Source organism: Chenopodium album, chromosome 6 (genome assembly GCF_948465745.1).
Source record: "Chenopodium album chromosome 6, dcCheAlbu1.1, whole genome shotgun sequence".
Taxonomy (NCBI): Eukaryota; Viridiplantae; Streptophyta; class Magnoliopsida; order Caryophyllales; family Amaranthaceae; genus Chenopodium; species Chenopodium album.
Genome location: NC_137839.1, coordinates 78,355,109 through 78,377,671, shown reverse-complemented (window position 1 = coordinate 78,377,671; position 22,563 = coordinate 78,355,109). Strand labels below are relative to the sequence as shown.

Here is a 22,563-nt window from a genome sequence, read left to right as displayed (position 1 = left end):
TTTTGACTTTTTATACTATTCACCACTCCTCCTTTGACCGCCTTTTGTGAATAATTTGTAAGGAAAAACATGTTCATGTTGGATATTTTTGAATTCATCTCAAGAAGTACTATCATAATATATAACTTTTATAATTTTTACTTATGGAGAATTAAAATTATAAATCGTTGAACTTTTGCATTAGAAAGCGTGAAAAAAGAAACAAGTCAAGTAAAAAAGAACCGAGAAAGTAATTAATAACATCAAGTGGGTAAACCTAAACCGTTTAATAAGTAAACCAATTACAAGCCAACTGCGCACTATTTGTCTAAGTAATACAACACTAGCTAGAATGATCAACCCTTATACATCATGCCAACAACTTGATTAAGACCTTAAATGGTCAGGTCAAACAATTACTAGTTCATAAATATTGTGGAGGGAAAATGAAGATGGTCCAAGGAAATTAAACAGTTGGGGGGCTAAAGATATAATAATATGGGACCAAACCTTATCAGTTTGTTGTTTGTATGATTTTATTTTCTATCAACATCCTAAATATTTAGTGGCGGACAGTGCATAATTCCTTGTACTTGAGCTTTTGCCCGCTTGCACACTGTGACATACACACTCTGACCCCTTCCTCTTAGCTACCGCCTATTGTCAAACTTCTACTCATCATCTAAATACATGCCTGCATCCTCGTTTTTAAAAGTTCGACTCATTTGACTTTTACATACTTGCTAGTTCTATATGTATCTTTGATCATTAATATCACTTATTGTATCTCTGTATGTATATAGAGATTATATAAAGTTTAAAATTTTGAAAAATATACATTCACACTAATCTAGCTAGGTAATTCACAGGTGTTAATTCTTTTCCTTTATATATATATACTCATAAAAACTTAATATTTGATAACTATGTAAATAATAAGTGAGTCGAAATTTCAAGAATAAGACAATATCAATGTGAAATAGTTTATAGAGTTTAAATTTATGTTCTTTATCCTCTTAGCTGTGTAAAGTCATGATTATTATCATGATCATAAAAACATTCGAGACAAGTGGTAGTTGTTCATATTAGAACTTTTGTTCTTAAATAACAGGTTACGTTTGATAATTTGATTTGAAATTATATAAAATAATATATTTAATTTAAATGTCAATTTTGTGAGCCTTTTCAACTCCACCAGTTCAGCACTGTCCTTTTCTTCTTGTGTTTTTTATTAAAATCACTCAAGAGTATCATTAAGATAATGTGAAAAGTTTTATACTTCAACTTGCCAGATATAGTCATATAGATATGTTGTCATTTATTAAATTATACTACGTATACATTTAGATGATAAAATCAAGACTACTTATTTGATAGCTCTGTGTTAAACCGATTGTACCTTGTGAATGATTGTATGATACACTTGAGGTACTCCGTGATGAGGTTGATGTTATTTAATCGTGAAAGAAAACATAAGTTGTATGATTATATGATGAATATCTTGATTGTATCTGGTTATTAATTACTTGCCTATAGACCAAAACCCATAACCCGAACCCAATTCTTTGCAGAAATTTTTTTTATTGCACATTTGCAATAAATATTAACCATACATAATTTTTTTTAAAAAAAGGAAAAATTAATAGAGTTGTATTTGTAGTACCAAAAGCCTATATTTATAGTGGACCAAAGAAAGAAAATAAAAGACCGAAATTTGACGAGTTCTTTATTCTAATGGCCCAGTTCTCAAAAGGCCCTTAGAAAGATTATTAAGTGGGCCTTTCACTTCATGGTCATTAAACCCTCAAAGAGTTAAAAGTGTCGCATAACAAAAAGGAATAAGTGAAGGTGTTGCATGCTTAACAAAAAGAAATAAGCGTAAAAGGTGATAGCCTCTTAGTCATCAAGTGAATGAAAATAGACAATCCCTATTGAAATAGACCATATTATCGAATACATCTTCCAAATTTTTATATGGACTTTTGATAATTAAGAATAACTTTATGTGTTAATCTTGAAGCAAATTGGACATTTGTAAATTAATACTAGTCAATTGTAAGGTCTAAATTAGTTTCAAATAATGAATTTATATTAGTTCTTGCTTCCCTTCTATATTAGCGTTAAATGCATTAGGTTTCCTCGTAAAAATTTAATTTGTTTACGGAGGTATTTCTAATCTAATTTTGTCTATTGTTTTTAATAAAACACTAGTCATTCTACACCCAATCAAATAATTAGGGTAAGATTTTTTCCTCACCTTTAACTACACAATATTAATAAAACTGCCCGATAATTAAGTTATTTCAATTCATGAATGTTCAAGATTACAAATAACACAAGAATGTAAACAATAAAATTTGTTTCTTGTTTACATAACATAATATTATTAGGTAAAATCCTGATATTCACATTAGTGGTAGGTAATTAGCAGTTGTCCTAAAATCCCTCTCCCCCTATCTTCTCTCCTTTATATTATATGCAGATTTACTGCCTATAATTCCTTTTCTTTCACCTTACATTTTACGCTTTCCTACTTCTCCTCTAACCCAAAAAAAAAATAAAAAATAAAAACAATATCAATATTATGGAAAATAGATACTTATTAATTTTTATGTTGTTATTAATTACAACAACTCTACGTTCCAATGCTCAATCTATTCCATGTACTAGGTACAAATTCGCGGCAACCTTAAACAAACCAAATGGCTATAAAAATTGTATTGATCTCCCGGTATTAAGCTCCGCCCTACATTATAGCTACAATCCTTCAATGGAAACACTAGACATTGCCTACCGCCACCCCGGTATGGGACCCGGGGCCTCCTCGAAGTGGGTTGCGTGGGCCCTTAACCCTACCGCGAAAGGCATGGTTGGTTCACAATCATTGGTGGCTTACCGTAGTCCCAAAGACGGGTCCATTGTGGCATACACGTCCCCTATAACGTCCTATGCGACCACCCTTGCTAAGGGTGACTTGAGTTTTAATGTAACGGGACTAAAGGCCGAAATTGTTAATGATGAGATTGTTATGGTTGCAACGATTAAGGTCCCTAATAATGGGACGGTCCTTAACCAGGTTTGGCAAGAAGGGCCCCTTTCCGCGGATGGGACTATCCAGCAGCATCCGCTTTCGGGGCCTAACGTTCGTTCCATGGCTTCCCTAAACCTACTTTCCGGTGCCCTCGCTCCTACTGGTGGTGCCGGCGGTCTTGGTTCTTCATGGAAATATGTAAGTCTATGTTTTAGTTTTAATAACAATCCATTAATATGTTGTTACCTTATAATGTATAAGTACATACATACATTTGTTACAACTACAAACCAAGGGAAACAATTAAAATTGAGAAAGAACGGTTAACATTACAATATTAGATAAACGTGAAAATAAAATAAAAATGTGAAAATGCAAAACATAATTTTGTTGTTTAGACATTTATAATTTAATACGAGTATAATTTTGTTGTATATTATACATATGTACGTCCCTAGTTGGTTACATATTTATGTTACGTTACACCCTACATTTTATAAAAATAAAATTATGATCTAGGCGCATGGGGTGATGAATGTAGTAAGCTGGGGAACATTGATGCCATTGGGAGTAATGATAGCAAGGCATATGAAGGCTATTATACCATCAGCAGACCCAACTTGGTTCTACCTTCATGTTGGGTGTCAACTCACGGCCTACATCGTCGGAGTGGCTGGTTGGGCCACCGGTCTCAAAATCAGCAACGGCTCCCACGAGTTCTTCCACCTATCCCACAGATGGATCGGCATCATTCTCTTTTGTATGGCCACGCTTCAGGTACATACATAACATACTTTTTTTTTTTTTTTTTTTTTGATGTTTAGAGAGCCACAAGGGCAAGTGATGAGAATCGATCTCAGGATCACCTGGAATCCTTATAGTATTTAAACGATTAAGGTTCCATATAATTTATAAGGGTTTGTTACATTTAATTTGTGTTTTGTTTACAACAATAATTTTTCAGGTGTCTGCTCTTTTAATTAGGCCACATAAAGAACACCGTTATAGAAATTACTGGAATAAATACCATCATACAATTGGATACTTGATACTGGCATTAAGCACCGTCAATATATTGCAAGGTCTCAAGCTCCTCGATCCTGCTCTAGGTTGGAAGATTGCCTACCTGGGTCTGCTTCTGGTATATGTGCTCTCTGACTTTGTGCTCGAGTACATTGTTAACAAAAGAAACAAGTCCGATTTTGCAGATAAGTGAAAATCAGATGAAAATAGCGGCACACTATTTTACTATCGTTTAACAAGGGCCAAGAACGTAGTACACTACACACATTGATTTAAGTCTAGTTTTTGTATGAGCTTTCTTTATTTTCTTTCAATTTTTTAGCAGATTGACATTTTTGAAGCCCATTTTTAGATGTGATATTGTATTAATGTCATATGTATGGTTAATTACTTGATTTGTTTTTAATTATTTTTAAATAAAATTAGGTTAAAGAGGATGATATATATTCTTTTCTGTTATTGGATTTAATCAATTTGTAACAGGTTTACATTTTCAATACATAAAGAACATTGGTTAGGAAAACAAACTACTTTATTACGTATAAATAAGTGTATATATATAGATAGTAATTGGACCAAATTGATGGATTTTGAACGTGAGCACATAACTATGATGCCACCTTTTCTAAAAAAATAAGATGACACTCTGTATGATCTTATCAATCTATCTTCTCTTCATAATTCCTAAATCAACTTCCCTTCCATTATATTTGTATAACTTTTGCCCAAACACCACCTTCGCTCCCAACACCAATTATGCAACTAACCTCAACACCCTCCTCCACTCTCTCGCCTCCAACGTCGCCACCGACCCCACCGGCTTCTACACAACATCAGCCGGCAAAGGCACAACCGATGTGGTCTACGGCCTCTTTCTCTGCCGCGGTGACCAAAACGTCACCGCGTGCAGAGACTGCGTGAAAACCGCAACCACCACGGACTTACCACATACATACTGCCCCAACTCAAGGGTGGCAACAATATGGTATGACGAGTGTATGGTAAGGTACTCCAACGTGTCTATTTTTGGTAAACTTTCTATTGAACCTAAGGCGAGCATGATGAACTCCGAAAGAATAAACGGAAACCAAACCCGGTTCGGAGATTTTATGAAAAAAACAATGCATGAATCGGCGGTTGAGACCGCTAATAATCGGTCGGGGGTTAAGTTCACTGCGAAAGCGGTGAATTTCACTAGGTCAATTGCATTGTATGCGTTAGAACAGTGTACACCGGATTTGACTCCCAATGAATGCAGTCAATGCTTGACACGTGCGATCACGCAACTCTCGGTCATGCAAGGTTCAAGGGTGTTACAACCTAGTTGTAACGTTCGGTACGAAATCTATCCATTTTACAATAGTGCAGTTAATTACTCGGCGTCTTCGGTTCATAATAACTCGGTGCCGCCATTTGCTGAGACTGGTGAGTTAATTTATGTCATTTTTCCATAGAATAATTTTTAATTATGTTGCATTTTGAGTAATTTATACTCTGTATCATTGATTTGTCGCAAAGTCTTATATGTGGCTTGTCATATGGTGAGATCATCCAATATATGGGTTACTTCATTAGTGTTAAAGGTGTTACTTAATCAGCATTAAAGGGTTAATTAATTTGTCAGTGTTATAAGAGTAGTTACTCGGTTAGTGTTACAGGGATTACTAGGTCAGTGTTATAGGGATTACTTTATTTTTTATAAGTGGTCAAACAGTATAGTCAGCCACATACAAAACGGGTAGTTAATTGGCTATTGTCGTTATCGTATTTATCAATTACGAGTAAGTGGAATTACAACATTTTAATTCTTCACCTCCTTAGCTTCTCCGGTTTCCATGCTCAACAACTTCCCAAAATACAATTTTTCCAATAACACCGCTTAGCATCTTCTTTAAATACCCAATTTCAAACACTTTAAATTTGGTAAATTAATATCATGGCAATCATTATGGTAATTAACAAATTAGATAGGTGCAAAAATAATTCATCTATATCACTAAATATTCAACTCCCATCTTTTTTTTATTTGTTGTTTCTGATGTATTATACGGCGTTAATGACTTGATATTTGACATCTTTCCCTTTAGTGCGTGGCCGATTGTACAAAGGTAGCACTACTGTACTTTTTTTTTCGATCTTGCTAACGAGCGCCCCGGGGCGTTAGATAAGGATAAATTATATTGGTTGAAATGGTATTAAGTTAGGAATTCATGACAAAATCACGTGTCGTTCGGTGCAATTAATGTTAATTTTACTCTAATATTTGCATTTTAATTCTCTTATCCAACGCCCCGGGAACGCTCATTAGCTTTTGCCTTTTTTTTTTTTATCATGAAAAGTTATTATTGTGTTATGAGATTTAAGATTTACTCGCATTATTTAAATGATATAAGTTATTTTATCTTTATTGCGTATAAAAAATATATTTATATGTGTAAAGGCTTTTTCTTACATTATGTTTAGAGCACATAAACATCAGGAACGAGATTGGTTATTGCTGAGCATTTTCAAAAATATAAGCGTGAAAATTAATTTGGAGTATAAAAAATTAAAAATAGTGTAAAAAAAATTTTCTATATTACATTGGCCGTCTTATAAATCTTTGTTTTCACATCAACATTCCCTCGGTCGTTCTAATCCTTCTTGTTTTTTCCGTTTAAATCTTATTGTGGTAAAATTAGCACTGTCAAAATGGTTTGACAGTTCGGTTTCGGTTCGGTTTGAAATCGGTTCGGTATTTAATCGGGTCGGTTTGGAATCGGTTTAATTGTCTCACGGGTCGGTTTTGGTTCGGTTTAAATAGTTATCGGTTCGAATCGATTTCGGTTTATTCTTAAGTGGTTTTAATTCGGTTCGGGTAGTAAACGGTTCGGTGCAGACGGGTTGCAGTTTGTTAACGGTGCGGTATAAACGGTTTTTATCCCGGTTCAAACAGTTTCGGGTTGGAAACGGTTTCGGGTTAGAAACAGTTCGGTTCTTTTTTGGTTCAGTTTATAACTGGTTCGGTTCTTTTCCGGTTCAGTTTTTAACTGGTTCGGTTCTTTTTCGGTTCAGTTTATAAATGGTTCGGTTCTTAGATTGTTTAACCACTTTAACGTTATTCATATCGGTTCCATTTCAAGTTTACTAAATTATAGTTGAATTTGAATTAAAACATAGCCTAATAGAATATTCATGTCACTAGCACACTCCTATCTTTAATTCATTATTACTCACAGAATTAATGTAATCATATGCTTAATAGTCTCCGTGAATTAATTTTATTTATTACGCCTTCAGCCAAGCCTTGGTACTTAATATTACAAGCTTTTTGTTCATTTGGTTTCATCACCTCAAATGTATACATGACTAGAGGCAGTAGTGTTGCTAATAGTTTGAGGCAGGGCCTGGGCCTGCTTGTTTTGCTCTTGTTTGTGAACACTGATTATCCTTAAGACCTTAATGAATGATTTGCCTTGCTATTTAAAAAAAAATATTCTAAGATTTCTAATATTTAATCCATTTAATTATATCCCCGTCAAAAAAAAAATCCATTTAATTATATAAAAAAGTCTATAAACGGTTCGATTTAGAAGCGGTTTGGTTCATAAACGGTTCGGTTTATAACCAGTTCGGTTACAATCAGTTCAGTTTTAAAATGGTTCGGTGCAAACGGGTAGCAATTTGCTAACGGTTCGGTGCAAGCGGTTTTTTTGCCAGTTTAAACGGTTTCGGGTTGGAACCGGTTTCGGGTTAGATACGGTTCGGTTCTTTTTCGGTTCGGTTTTCTTTCAGTTCGGTTTATATTCGGTTCGGTTTGTTAACGGGTTCGGTTCTTATACGGTTTAACATTATTCGGGTCGATTCGGGTTCGGGTTTACTAAAATACGGTTCGGGTCGGTTTTCGGTTTCAAAAAAATCGGTTTTTAATCGGTTCGGTTCTCATTTGGGTCGGTCGGTTTCGGGCAGTTAAACGGTTTCGGTTTGAAATTTGACAGAACTACGTATAATGATTGGCAATTTGGCATGCAATGCAAGCAATTATCGGTACCAAAAAATAGTGCAACAACTTGGTGAATAGACGTATTATTGTTGATAATAATTTCCTAATTAGGGTATAATCAACTTTTTTTTCCCTCCAATAACCTACAATTTTCAAGAAAATCCAAATATATATCTAATTTCTAAATCAACAATTTTTTATTTATTTGTTTGATCATCGTTCTTACCCACCACATCATACGGAACTTATTTGTGGTCTATATATGCATATAACAAATAGCAATTAACATGTATCAAATTATATTCGAGTGATATAGAGCATGCATACCACATTGCAGTTTGCAGAATATATAAAAGTGCTCGAATGAATAAATAGATAAATAAATACAAGTATATATACTCGTGTTTCTTAAGAATATGTAAGATGACGCGTAATTAAAAAGATACAAAGCTAGGTAAGTACATTGTGCACCATTTTTACATAACAAAATATGTTCAATTTTGAAGTTACACCCTTATGATGTGCTTTGCTCTTTTAATTTTGATCATCAAATCTACAGGATTGAAATGTTTTATTAATGATCAAAGCAAAATAATTTGCAATATGCTCTCATTAGCAATTTAGCTTGATACATGAAATAGTCATGATAAGTTTATAACACTATATTTAGTCCCTTTTTTCAAATATTACATGGATTGAACAATAATAATCTTGGATTCCTTAACTCGATCTATAGCTGTCTTGATAATATAATAATGTTAATGTATGTAGAATTACAATCTGTAACATGCATACTAATATCCTCTTGTTTCGCCATAATTTTTGACACTTAGTAAAAACTTCAAAATCATTTTCTCATATGTGAAAAAAAAAATAAAAAAATGTTTTCTTCCATATTCATATTGTTTGTTACAACTCTACCCTTTTACGTACAATCGACGACTCCGTGCGCCAATTACAAATTTGCACCAATTTTAAAAAAACCACATGGCTATAAAAATTGTGTTGATCTCCCCTTTTTCAACTCCTCCCTACATTACAACTACAACCCTTCAATCGGAACACTCGACATGGCCTACCGCCACCCCGGGGTTGGACCCGGCTCCTTGGCCAAGTGGGTTGCATGGGCCATAAACCCTACGGGAAAAGCCATGCTTGGAGCACAAACCTTGGTGGCATACCGCAATGGTGACAATGGGTCGGTTTTGGCATACACATCCCCTATTATGTCCTATAGGACAGGCCTTGCTAAGGGTGCTTTGAGTTTCGATGTAATAGGACTTAAGGCCGCGATTATTAAAGACGAAATATTTATATTTGCAATTATTAAGGTCCCTAAAAATAAGACTCTGATTAATCAACTTTGGCAAGAAGGGCTCATAAACGAGTATGGGACTCCCCTATGGCATAATATGGCTTACCCTAACCTTCATTCCATGGCTTCCCTTAACCTTCTTTCCGGTGACATCATCCTCTCTGAAAAACCTACTCCGTTTAGAAATGTGAGTTTTCTTTCGGATTTTAAATTCCAAATTATTAATAAATGTACGTGTTGATTGGAAACAAAAACATACAAATTATGATAAGTACAGACTGGTTTTTCATAATAATATCTAGAAAATACGATAACACAAGAGATAAATTGGGTTTTAAATTTTAAGTCATATATAGACTGTATAATGAACTTAACATTGACGGCAATAGAAAAGTGGAAACTATAATGTCTGTTTTCATTTTTATTTTTAGTTTTCAAGAAAAACAAAAAACAATGACGAATCCTGATGCCTTTGGAATTTATGGTAGCAAGTAAAAGTTATACACTACTTTTTTATTCATGCAAACATTATAACTTCAATTTCAGGCGCATGTAACTGTAAATATAATTGGCTGGGGAATATTGATGCCTTTGGGAATTATGATAGCAAGACATTACAAGGAATTTTTCCCAAAAGATGACTCAACTTGGTTTTATCTTCATATTGGGTGCCAAATCCCAGCATACATTCTTGGTGCTACAGGTTGGGCCATTGGTCTCAAACTTAATAGTATCCAAGGCCTAAGACATTTTGCCGACCATAAACGGATCGGGACGGCCCTCTTTTGTATGGCCACGTTTCAGGTACTATACATACGTGTATTCACCGTTCAACAGAGTAATTACGAGTACAACTCTTATCTTTTTTGTTACTTTCAAAATAATTGCAACACTTTTTAATATGATAACACTTTACTACGGATTACCCATTAGTTTGATATGTGCTAGGATAGACACCGGTCTTTAAATTTTAGGGATCAAAGGAGTACTTATTTTTCGTGTTTTGAATCTATAGGTATCTGCACTTGTGCTTAGACCACATAAGGACCACATGTACAGATCCTACTGGAGCAAGTACCACCACTTAGTTGGGAGAGTAACAGTAATCCTCGGCCTATTCAACATAAGCTTGGGTCTCACTATCCTCAAACCTGGTATAGATGCGAGGGCCGCTATCTTTGGTGTGCTTGCACCATGGGGGGTGGTTGCGTTAGTATTGGAAATACTTAAGAAAAGTAAGAAGACCAAGGTTGCAGCAAGCCAAAGTAGCAGCAATCATTAACAAGACCCATGAAGCATGAACGTGTACATTGAGTTAAATCTATCTCAAACACGAGCTTTCTTTATACTTTAGCAGAATAATTTCTCTTTTGAGTTAGAGAAAGGATATATGCAATGCAGAGAGGATACATCAGTAGGAGACGAAGAGCTAAAAAGTATAACATACTCTTTTCTTTAGGATTCTTGACGGTTTCAATACATTAGGAACATTGATTAGAAATTGGACTGTAAACAATAAGAATTAACAGTTATCAAATGCTCAAAGAGAAAAAAATGACCATACCAAATGCCGGTGTTGACAGAAAGGTGCAACACCAGTTTGTAGAATAAATGTATTGTTCATGTATGTTTTGCTAGCTTGTTCTCTCATTCAACTTGTCGGAAAGCCTCAGTAAATGAATCCTTGATAAGGGGGTTTGAAGCAGCTATTCGCGAGACTGTTATATCATGATCTTTACCAGACCTGAAATTAAAACAACAACCACAATAAATCAATTACTCACTATCTCTGTCTGAAAATGATAGGCTGCTATCTAATTTTAATCGTCAGTCTCAATTTAATAAAGCACTTTACAAAAAAGTAAGTGAATTTTTTAGCTTTCTCATATTACCCTAATACCTCTATAAGATTTCAATGTACATACAGCATTGGCTTGACGGAGATACAAGAATTTGAGTAGTGAAGATTAGATGTTACGTTTTAGCTTAAAATTACCCCAAATCAAATGTGGCCTATGAACTACGAAGTATTAATTACGATTGAAGGTGTACTAATTACGAGAACTAAATACATCTTTAGCTTAAATTATCAACACAAGCATAAGCTGGTCAACACTCCTTGTGCTAAGGACCAACACATCTTTGTTAACATGATCTATGGTTTATATTAAAGTTAAATGACAAAAAGGAAATCAACAAATCAAAAGAAGTAACAAGAAATGCAAAACTTTTGACACGACAAGTTTGTAGCTTACGGATCAAAAACACGGCCTCCAGCCTCTTCAACAATTACAATACCAGCTGCCACATCCCTGACACAAGGAAAAATAGTTAAAACATGCGCACCTTTTTTCATAAATATTCAGCATTGCTAATCCTCATAGAGTAAAGACAGGCCTTTGAATATAATATGATAGAGGAGAAGCATGGACAAGACAAGATTTTATACCATGCACCCCCATATCCAGACTCATAGAAAAGATCAAGCCTTCCGCAAGCTATACCGCATAAGTTCAGTGCACAAGAGCCAGACATTCGTACAGATCTCACCTGATTACAGGAGAAATTTATTTAGCTTACACAAAATGCTTATTTCTCCATAGACAACAATACATAATTCAGATCTATACCTTGAAAAGCAATGAATTAATTCGATTTGTTGTGGTATCAACAGTGGCTTTATCACGCTTTGTACCAGTCTGCTCCAACAAACGGAATAAACAATCATAAGTTGAAATTTTATAAGATAATATTGAAAAGAATAAGGCAATAATGAATTGCAAGTATCAAACTCAGGAAACACAATGCAAGAAGTATTTCTAAAACCCACTTCATATACATAATTGTTCTCGAAGATAGAAAGTTAACAAGACTGGGCAAACAGAACAGAGAAATTGAAAAGAAACACTGATGATCCTAATTTATCACAATTATGAAATCACTTGGAAAAGTTGTAATTTAAAAGTACAAATCAACGGTAATGTTATATACAAACGTTAGGGTTGAAAATAAGCATTTAGCTTTTTAGCCCTTAGGGCTGTATACACCAATTTCCAAAAATAAATGAAAAATGTCTTTTTAAATACCTCTGTAGCAAGGAGACAATTGACAAGCTCATCTTTTGAAGAAACTGCAAGAAGGTGAGAGATAAGGTTCTGAATAAGAAAGTCATGAAATCAAGAAGCTAGCAACTGATTAAGTTACACATACCTTGTATGGGTTTTCCATTCAGAAAAGCCCCTTGCCCTCGGACACCGGTGAAAAGCTAAAACGCCAAAAGCCAAATGTCAGTTCATAAAACTTACACAAGTTCTGATCTGAACTTCAACTACTATATTACAAAGAAAGAAAAACTTCCTGTGTAGAGTGGTCAAAAGGACATACAAAGGTCAATTGTGATTTCTTATAATGTTCAACCGACTCACACAGTCTTAACCGCATTATAAATTTCAAGGATTGGCGGTTCTCACCTCATTCATAATTGGATTATATACGACACCGACAACTGGGACTTTTCCGATGGTGAGACCAATAGACACACACACGAATGGGAACCTGAGATTAGAAAGGGTTACAACTAAACTTAGAAAGAATCAACTTCAACAAGAAAGTTAAAGGTTGTAACTATTTACCCATGCACAAAGTTAGTTGTCCCATCAAGTGGATCAACGATCCATGTAGGATCATCCGTCAGCTCTGTAGCACCATAGGCAGCCGTAGTTTCTTCACCAATGAACTGAAATAGAATATAAAATAAAAAATATGATATATTGGGTCCTGCAATCAACAAAAGACATTCAGAAACAAGGAGAACCAGAAAAAGGAAAAACCTTATGATCAGGGTAAAATTGCTTGAGATGATTGAAGACAAGCTCTTCGCATGCCTTGTCAGTTTCTGTCACCAAATCCACCTGCTTGGACAAGTTACCCCACGATTAAATAGTGAATCTGGATTAGCCCAAAGGGTGAACCGGGTAGAACACCAAAAAAATAGTATATTGCTAACTTGAGCCGCTAACATCAGTCAACCAATCCATTTCCTCTGATTCTAATGAAGAACTCTTCCTATACTGTCTACATTACACAGCAAGATTATAGACCCACTAACCGAAACACAAGACATTACATAGCAAGATTACAGACCCACTAACCAAAACACAAGACATTATGCACTAGCAGACATGTACATTATACACCGTCTCACCATCCCCAAAAGGCCACGTTTGGGAATGATACACCGTCTCACCATCCCCAAAAGGCCACGTTTGGGAACGAGACACCGTCTCACCGTCTCACCATCCCCAAAAGGCCACGTTTGGGAATGTGCACATAAGTAAATGGTAGTACTAAAGTGTTAGTACATTCATGAGCCCATTTTAATTGCCAACCAATTACCACATTCTGGGTTACACTGATTTATCCCCAAGGCAAGGTGTATATCCACGACATTCCTGCCAGCTTAAGGAGTTTTCCCCCCAAACTCCGAGCAAAGTTCATGGTATACATTGAATGAATGTAGCATTGAAATAAAAGGAATTTCAACCCTTCTCTCACTGCATTCAAAACCACCAGATCATAGATTCTTTAGTTAGTCACTAGACTAAAATCTACAACAATTGTCATTGTAAAAAAAATAAGGCATTTAATTACATTTTTTCCATTTCATTGTTTAACTTTTCATTTTAGATTTTTTTACAAAGCATAACTCATAAATTCGAGCTCATCTCATGATTATAGGGAAATTGCTGTAATCAGGGGAAATTAAGCATATAATCAGATTAATCCTGTAAAATTAAAGGATTACATTATCTTCAACATCATTCCTAAAACTACAAATGCCTGAAATTCCAATATTCCAAGAAAAACACTACAGATTATTATATGTCTATATACACACCAATTTAATCGAAAAATGTCCATCATCCAGAGCTCAATTCATTCCAATCTATCAATTTAGATAGGGAAAATGCCAATGCTACATCACCAAAAAAGAAAATACAATTGAGAATATTCATAATTTCTTACAATTTAACTGAATCTATACTAAATATGCGAAAAATCAGAAATAAACATTCACAAAAATTAAAAACAACCCAGAATCTCAAAGTAGATTTAGATTAACCTGGCCTTTGTGCTCCACATTTTTGGTTTGATAAAATCCGTTCCGAATTACCTGTAATATGAACAAAAATTAAAAAAATCCCACTTTTTAAATTGATTAAAAAAAACATGCAAATTGTAGAGAAAGAGAGAGATACTTCGCCAGCTTTCTTGGCAGCATCAACAGCAGTCGCAAGGAACTTTGAAAGTTGCTCTATTAAACATAATTTAACACCCAAAATTAATAAAGTTCAAAACTTTGAGCAAATTTAAGAAAATTCAATGAAATTTCAACTGAATTTTATTTCATTAAAGGAGAAAATACCATTGGTAGCCATTTTTCTGAATTTACAAGGGAGTCTTGTGAATGGTTATGTGATGACTGATGCTGCGAGCTTTAGATCCTTCTGGTGTTAGTGTCTGACTCAGTGATCTATTTATACTCCCTTTGTTTTGCTTCACTGAGCGGGATGGCTAATTGGCTATCATGGCATATACTTTTATATTTCGGTGGAGTTGGTGGGGAACTCACTTTAAGTTCGAGCCCCACCAACTACAAAATGCTTGGGAGTAGAGGGATTCCCGTACTAGCACCCTCTATTTCAAAAGTCGACATGCGAAGCTAAACTTTAAATTTGTGACAGGTGTCAGTTTAGTAGAGTCTTTCATCTTACCTTAAAAAACAATCATGTTATACACTTCTCGTTTTTTTAAAGTGCAACATTAGATTTCTGTCCCTTTTTATTTTCGTCCTTTTTATTCACAACTCTGTACATATTTTTTTTATTACGAGACTGTACTTTGTTTTGGGCTTTTTTTTTTTGTTTGCTATTTTACATAATACGTAAGATAATATGATTACGTTCTACAGATATTAATACGGAAAATAGGGCAACTAAATTAAGTCGTTTAAAAAATAATAACACTAAGAGTCTAACATATAGTCCATAATTACTACAGTAAAATGCTGTATAGGAATGAACCAAACACTTGCAAGGGCGTAAAGAATGAAAATGGCCTTGCATTTATATGCTTCTACTTGAAGGGGTTACCACCCATTTGGTCATTAGTTCCTCCAAAAAGTACTTTATTCAATTCTTTATTTTCCTCTCATTTTTTAATTCCCCATTTTCTTTGTTTTTCAGAAAAAAGGTCAGAAGTTTTGAGATGCAAAAGGGCCAGAACATGGAACATGGAATAACCCCCACCAAGCCCTTGGAATATGCCTATCTGCAAACAATATGCTGCTTTGCATTTTTTAAATCCGTGACTTCACACGGCTCAATCTTCTATCTCCTCATGAAACGCAAGTTTTCAACTACATACACCAAAATTATTCTCTCTCGCTGTAATCTTTTCAAAGCCATACAAACGCTTCGTTAAAATTAGGCAACTAACAGCGAGTGAATTGTCCTAAATACGCCTTAAACTAAGGTTTAGACTAAACATTTGCTCCCTAAACTGTAAAGTACACAATTAGTATATCCATTGTCAGTTGTTTATTCATCTAAGTATTAGTCAATCAGCCAATGCATCGAACTTAGCCTTGGTATATAAGCATGTATTGAAAAATATACGAGACAAACCCGAATCATGGACTCATGGGTATTAGAAAGGAAATCAACAGAAATATGACATAGAAGAAGCCACACAGAAAGATGTATTGCACTTTGAACTTGTCAAATCAACCATATTTACCTTTGACGTTTTTTTTTTTTTTTTTTTTACAAAGGGTGTTCTCAATTAACTCAAAATTAGAAGATATTGAGAACTGGAAGCTACCTTCTAATTAACATCTGTGGATCAAGGGATAAGGGTAAATAAAAAAAAGGGCAGTAAACGATTAGATACTAGTGCCAAACAGAGGACACCACGGTGCTGCTAAATCCACAGGTTTATGCTTTGGAAAAAGGGCTCAAGGGGAGGATAAAAAGAGCCGGGGATACAATGGAAAATGATAATACACAACAACAATAAAAATAGCTTATGCAAGCTCTTTGGGTTCAAGAGAAGCGATTTCCTGCATGACTTGAGCCTTGTCTGCATCAAATTGTTGATCCTCTACAAAATCATCAAATCCGTAAATCAGAAATCAAGAAGGTAATTTAAAATAATAGCCGTCCTTGTGAAAAACAGATCCAAGCTCTAAATGGAACATGGTCAACATACCAACTTCAGGGAAAGAGAGAAGTTTGAAAAATACCTTTATCAGTCTTGAGCTCGCCTAGTAATCGAAGAAGCTTGCTCTTGTTTGCAACAAGAATGTTAGCGATGTCAGCTGGCTTGTTTTGGTTTGCAGCAAATAGCTGTTTGGAAAACACAACAGATCAAACACAGTAAAAGCATATACTCATAATCAGAATGTGAAATTGCTGAAACCAACCTTGAAAACATGAAAAGCTTCTATCTGGATGGTCTTGCTCGACTCCTGTATCATCACAATAAAAGTTGAGGGTATACACTACCAAGGCTATAGGACCATGAAACATTCACAAAGACTCCAAATAACAGATTTGTGTCAATACATTGCTCCAGCCCCCATTACACGCCTTTTCTAATATCTTTTTGATTGGGAAAGGTTGGGGGCTAGGGGTTAATCCATTGAGAGAGAGGGGGGGCGGTGAGGCAAAGACAAAATTAAGTAACAAGTATTAATTACCCTTAGAAGATTCATAAGTATCCGTAGATTATCCCTGGAGCACACATATTTCGTCATGGTTGCAGAATTGCTACGATCAAGTAACATGTCTCCCAAGAGCTGAAAGACACGAAAATAGTATCAGCAAATACATGGTGGCAACAACTAAATTAGCACTCATCCAATCCTGGAAAAGAAAATTTTACCACATAATGTATCAAATGATAACACAAATTCACAAGAAAAAGTAGACTAAATTATGAAAAATACTAGTTGTCTTTTCACATTTGGTTGATCTTAGGAAATTACAAGTGCAAAGAACTAGCAATTCCTATGCGTTCTACTCCTTAAAACCATTCCAATTACCTAGGGGAAATAGTTAAAAACTTCCCCCTTTTTGGCCTTTCCTGAGAAGTGGAACTCAAATTTCCCCAATTTACAACTTCCCAGGCAGTTATGCTTCTTGTGTAACCATGAAACCACTTAAGTAATTACTGATTCCATTATAAATACCTTGACTGCTTGTCTTCTGGTAATGTAATTGGTAGATTCCAGCAATTTTGAGTTATACTCTGCAAAAAACTGGAACATGTAATGAACTCAGAAAATCAGTATCACACTGAAGAAACTCAAATAAAATAAATGAATAGAGTGATGAAAACAACTAAATCAAACAACGTAAGATAAGGCAACTCCGAAGACTTCCTTTCAGAGACTTTGAACTCGATAAGCCCATAATCTCCCAACACTAATTCTATGTTTGCAAGATTCTCAAACTAGAAACTACTCCTCAAGTCCTCATATCTACCTCAATGTTACTTAATTCACCAGTACAACATAGGGTATGATACATAAATTAAGCCAAAATGTACCATTATCATGTAATATGCTGTTACCGATTCATAAGAGGATAAACAAATAAAGTAACACTGATCTAACTTGTGTTATAGTTCATATTAAGGTACATGGTATGTAGTAACATAGTTTCTGGCCATTTTTACAACCAACATTCAAAAAGAAAGAGAAGTATATTGTCTTACCCAATCATAGTTCTTAGTAAGAAATTCAGCTACAGTGGATTTATGCCTGGTCAAGAGTTCCTGCATTATGGCCATAATTAAAAACTGTAGCATATTTGACATATAACTAAAGTTTAGCTAGGACATAGATAAGTAAATAACAAATATAACTAAGATTTGGAAGAACTTCAGGTACACATAGCACATGTGTAGCATACACAATGACCTGTACCTGAAGCTTTCTTTGAATTTTGAGACAAGACACAAGATATCCCAAATTTATAAAACCGTCATAAAGAAACCATATTCATTCTGGCGATCAGATAGTAAGAAAGAAAGGATCTACATAGAGAAAAATGCCCAACCTTAAAAGTTGCAGCAGCATCAGCAGCAATGTCAAAATTTGGGAGCTGAATGAATTCAAAGAACTTCTTCAAATGCTCTGATTCCAATACATATCTGTACAGAATAACAGATAATGCATGAATTTTGATGATAGATAATCATGAGTCATGACATAGAAAATTTAATGATGGCAGACTAATCATCCAAACAAAACAATTTCCACATGAAGGTAAATAAAGTCAATCATGTCCATTAGGGACAAATTTCAAGGGGGGAGCTTTCGGTCTGGGAAGATAAATACTACCTCCGTTTCAATTTTATTTGCAAGTTTGCAACGATGTGACACAAACCAGTTTTAGGTAAAATTTGTTTGTGAGTGATAAATGGAGAGAAAATAAAGTTGCATGTGATGAGGAGACTAGGAGAGATAGAAAGAAATGAAAATTAAAAAAGGAAAGAAAACATTTGTCGCAAATAATTTGTAGTGTCCATTTATGGTAAACACTGCAAATAAATTGAAACGGAGGTTGTAATTATAAAAGTTGCTCATGAATAGCATTTTTGGCAAGTAAGATATTATGCTATCATATAATTAATTGTTACCAAGTATTATAGGAGATCATAAATATAACATGTCGCTCAAATGGGGATTGAAGAAAGTCAAGGAAAACATGAAAACGGAAGATTCAATAATGGAGCGAAAAATGTTTCTAATATAAAGCAAAGTCAACTCTGAGCCAAAAACTAAGGAAGACTTTTTCTTCAACGGAACTAAACAATCATTACTAAAGAACTCACTTGGCCACAACTTGATGACGTATGCACTCCCTCAACATGGAACCATAATGAAGGGCCATGTCCGTATTCTCATATCTGCACAACAAGTATTCAGACAAGAATCAGGAATCATAAACTAGGTTTAAATCACAAAGGAAATCCTTTCATGATATTATTAAGAGTAACTCATTAAATTTACTAAGCCTTAAACAATTACAAAATTCAAAGAACCAATCACAGATAAGAAACAATTTTGCGCACAGTCTAATCACCCAAAGTAGATATAATACATATGATACATTATGCAAAGAGTTGGAAAATAAACCCGAACAAGACAAAATTATCACACACTAGAGGAAAGTTTCAAAAGTATTAGTTTCCATTCTCTCATCCCAATAACATACCCTGTCATCAGAATGTCCATCAGATCTATGTTTCTTTCCAGATAATCAGATGCAATCAAACGCGATTGAACTTGTTGCCTTTGCAAATTAGCAACGATTTGAGTAGCATCTTTGCGAGCCTACAAAAGAATACCCTTAAAAAATTAGCAAAACCAAGGGGCAGTGGGGAACAATCCTAAAAATGAAAGCAGCAGGTGCCCGAATAGTAATCTCATCCAGTATAACTTGGGCATTATTGAACATTTGAACCCCAATGGCAAAAGTTTCAATGGAGTTAGGAAATACACAAGTGACCAAATTTTCCATCCAACAAGAAGACAGATGACATACCTCCAGGTTCAATTTGGGAAGACAATTGATAAGCAAACGTAATGTGTTCTCTTTGAAAAACTCTTGGGTCAGCTGTGTGCAAGACTCGGCAACTGGCTCTGCTTCGCTATTTCCATATAAAACACATTTCAATTCTCGTATGTACTTGCTTAGCTCTACCATCTGAAGGAAAAATGTGCAAACAATAAATTGGTACTTAATACCTCAAAACGTGGGTTAAAACTCCATATAAAAAATAGCTTGAGATCTATATTATTAAAACAAAGTGGGGATTGATGAGAGGAGAATATAAGCTCCTCTCACAGTGCCACATCAACCACTACGTCATACTACATAAAAGGCAACCAAGTTTATTACACTTTTGGTAACATACCTATCATGCAAGAAAAAGGGAAAATATATTCAATCAACACCAAACAATCACCGAGATAATTTTAGAAGATTCCAATAGCGAAATTAAAGGAATTTTTTTAACAATGATTTCCTTCATAAATTGATTCAATCCTGATTAGCACAGATGCATTCTAGTAAAATATAGAAAAAATGATCCAAGTAACGTGATAAAGCAGCAAATAGAAGACAAAATAAAAAGGCAAGCAGCATTCCATAAGAAAAGCATCATTTTTGAGCCTTAATCTTATACGTAATGATCATCTACAAATCTACTACTTCACAAATCACAATAAATACGAAGTGTGCACAATTAATGTGACATTTATTATTTAGTTTATTGCAATCCAAATTCATAACTTAGTAAATCTTTGGTAGATTGTCAAGATAACAACCGCGAGCCTGGGTTAAACAAAGACTCAAAATTTTGAACTTCATATAACAATTGCTAGAAAAGAGATGATAGAAGGGCCCATATGATCTACAATTCTACATACACATCAAATAAAACATTTACAGGAACTAATTTTCAGTCAAGATACCATGATTGAAAACACTTCAATCTCACAATTAGTGATACATGTGTCCCTAGATCAATAAAACCCCCTCCATGACTCCACTAAGAGTCTAAGACTACTCACAAACCTAATCATAAGGAATCTAAGTGACCAAATCCAATCACCTACAAAGCTACACAACAAATATACTAGTGAATTACAAAACCGAAAGCCATTGACAGTGTATCGGATAAACAGAGCAACAGCTTTAAGATAATTGCATAAACTGGTATTGCTGACTTTTCTAGACAACTTTTACATCCTAGGGCCAACTTGACTGACCTAAATACAAGACAAAAAGCGAAAAAGGTCCAAACTTTCAAACGTTTTGCACAAAAATCAGCATAAAAGATCAAATCGTAAAAATTAAGATCCTAAATACTGCCATACAGCACGAACTCAAATTAAAAATTCAAAATTTAAGCTGATTCAATCAAAATTATAACAAAAATAATAAATTTAACGAGACAAATACAATATTGCATATCAATTTGATCAAGAAAAACATAAAACAATAAATTAATGTTATTTAAATCCAACAAAATTTCTGCTCCTAACAAACAAACAAAAATTACAAATCAATGATCAATCTTAAATCAATATTTTCAATATCTACATATGATCAACCATAAAAATAAAGAATTTTCTTTTCAATTGACAGATGATCAAACAAAAATAAAATAAAAAAAAAAAATTAAATCGAAATATACCTTCTCTTCGCGCTTGCTTTCACGAACACTACCCATATCAAATTGAACGAGGAGATCACGGGTAAGACGGACAATCTCCGCCGGAGTTCGTGGCTTGGATTTAAAAAGACCCTTCATCGTTTCAAGTTGTTCAAAACTTCGAAAAATTGAAATGGAGTTGAATGAATCTGAGAAATCCCCAAATTTGTACTAGGATATTCTCTCTCCTAGGGTTTGTGGTTGCAATCGATCAAGATAATCAGTGGTGCATTGAAACCAAAAAGGATACATACAAGTAAGTATATGTAATAATAATACGAGTATATCTCTTTTTATCATCTATCGGAGTTAATTTTTTGTCGCATATCTTGTGTTTGCACATGAAAGGAAAAGGAAGGATATTTGAGGGATTTTGCCTTGTTTTGATTTTTTTATGGTGGTCAACCACCCCAACCCCAATCAAACCCCATTTTTTTAATTGGACAATTACTTCTCATCTTAGCACACTGACCTATTACGAATATTACGATAGAGTTGCCCATGGATCGAGATGGTATTATTGCGTAAAAAGAGATGATCAGACGATGCGTTAACACAAAATATTTCGATTTAACATATAATGCCCACGGCGCAACTCGTGTAAGGAAATGTTGGTTGGCTATGAGTCGTGCATGTACATCATATTCAAAGTTTGTGGATAATCAACTAGTTTAGTTAGTTAAAATCTTGAAAGTAATGCATGATCGGTGCATCATGAACATGGTGTACCCGGTTAACTAAAAAAAGGCGGAAAGAACATTTAGATGTCGAAAAAGAACATGCAGGTTTTTTTAAAAAAGAACATGTTTGTGTTTAACAATGAACATGCATTATTAAATAACACAAAGACATTACAAAAAGAACGTGATAATTAGGAAATTACATTTTTTTTTTGCTAATTCCGAGGTCAATTCGAAAACTTAAGGACTATAATGACCCCTAAAA

The 22,563-nt window shown here is 34.5% G+C and overlaps 4 protein-coding genes and 2 pseudogenes across 4 annotated transcripts; 4 read left to right on the top strand and 2 right to left on the bottom strand.

Moving 5' to 3' along the window:
• Positions 1–2,749: 2,749 nt before the first annotated feature.
• LOC145637355 (cytochrome b561 and DOMON domain-containing protein At4g17280 pseudogene) lies at positions 2,750–3,423 on the top strand (annotated as a pseudogene).
• Positions 3,424–3,535: 112 nt separating this feature from the next.
• On the top strand, positions 3,536–4,488 carry LOC145635439 (cytochrome b561 and DOMON domain-containing protein At5g47530-like). The gene is made up of 2 exons (XM_081686716.1): positions 3,536–3,787; positions 3,975–4,488. The coding sequence occupies exons 1-2, from the start codon at positions 3,542–3,544 to the stop codon at positions 4,224–4,226; spliced, it is 498 nt and encodes a 165-aa protein (XP_081542842.1). The 5' UTR covers positions 3,536–3,541; the 3' UTR covers positions 4,227–4,488.
• Positions 4,489–4,671: 183 nt separating this feature from the next.
• On the top strand, positions 4,672–5,637 carry LOC145637354 (putative cysteine-rich receptor-like protein kinase 9). Its single transcript, XM_081688809.1, has 2 exons — positions 4,672–5,458; positions 5,552–5,637. Exons 1-2 carry the CDS (start codon positions 4,672–4,674, stop codon positions 5,635–5,637), a joined length of 873 nt encoding a protein of 290 aa, XP_081544935.1.
• Positions 5,638–9,085: 3,448 nt separating this feature from the next.
• LOC145637353 (cytochrome b561 and DOMON domain-containing protein At5g47530 pseudogene) lies at positions 9,086–10,612 on the top strand (annotated as a pseudogene).
• A 148-nt stretch (positions 10,613–10,760) lies between these two features.
• Positions 10,761–14,910, bottom strand: LOC145636492 (inositol monophosphatase-like). The gene is made up of 12 exons (XM_081688067.1): positions 14,756–14,910; positions 14,589–14,644; positions 14,453–14,503; positions 13,161–13,241; positions 12,963–13,066; positions 12,801–12,885; positions 12,541–12,595; positions 12,417–12,460; positions 11,961–12,029; positions 11,780–11,880; positions 11,586–11,642; positions 10,761–11,074 (listed from the first exon to the last, which is right to left on the bottom strand). The coding sequence occupies exons 1-12, from the start codon at positions 14,766–14,768 to the stop codon at positions 10,978–10,980; spliced, it is 813 nt and encodes a 270-aa protein (XP_081544193.1). The 5' UTR covers positions 14,769–14,910; the 3' UTR covers positions 10,761–10,977.
• A 1,152-nt stretch (positions 14,911–16,062) lies between these two features.
• LOC145636491 (putative MO25-like protein At5g47540) lies at positions 16,063–21,943 on the bottom strand. The gene is made up of 11 exons (XM_081688065.1): positions 21,601–21,943; positions 19,944–20,105; positions 19,614–19,732; positions 19,231–19,305; positions 18,453–18,546; positions 18,109–18,168; positions 17,582–17,650; positions 17,090–17,188; positions 16,814–16,858; positions 16,634–16,736; positions 16,063–16,491 (listed from the first exon to the last, which is right to left on the bottom strand). The coding sequence occupies exons 1-11, from the start codon at positions 21,715–21,717 to the stop codon at positions 16,415–16,417; spliced, it is 1,020 nt and encodes a 339-aa protein (XP_081544191.1). The 5' UTR covers positions 21,718–21,943; the 3' UTR covers positions 16,063–16,414.
• Positions 21,944–22,563: the final 620 nt, after the last annotated feature.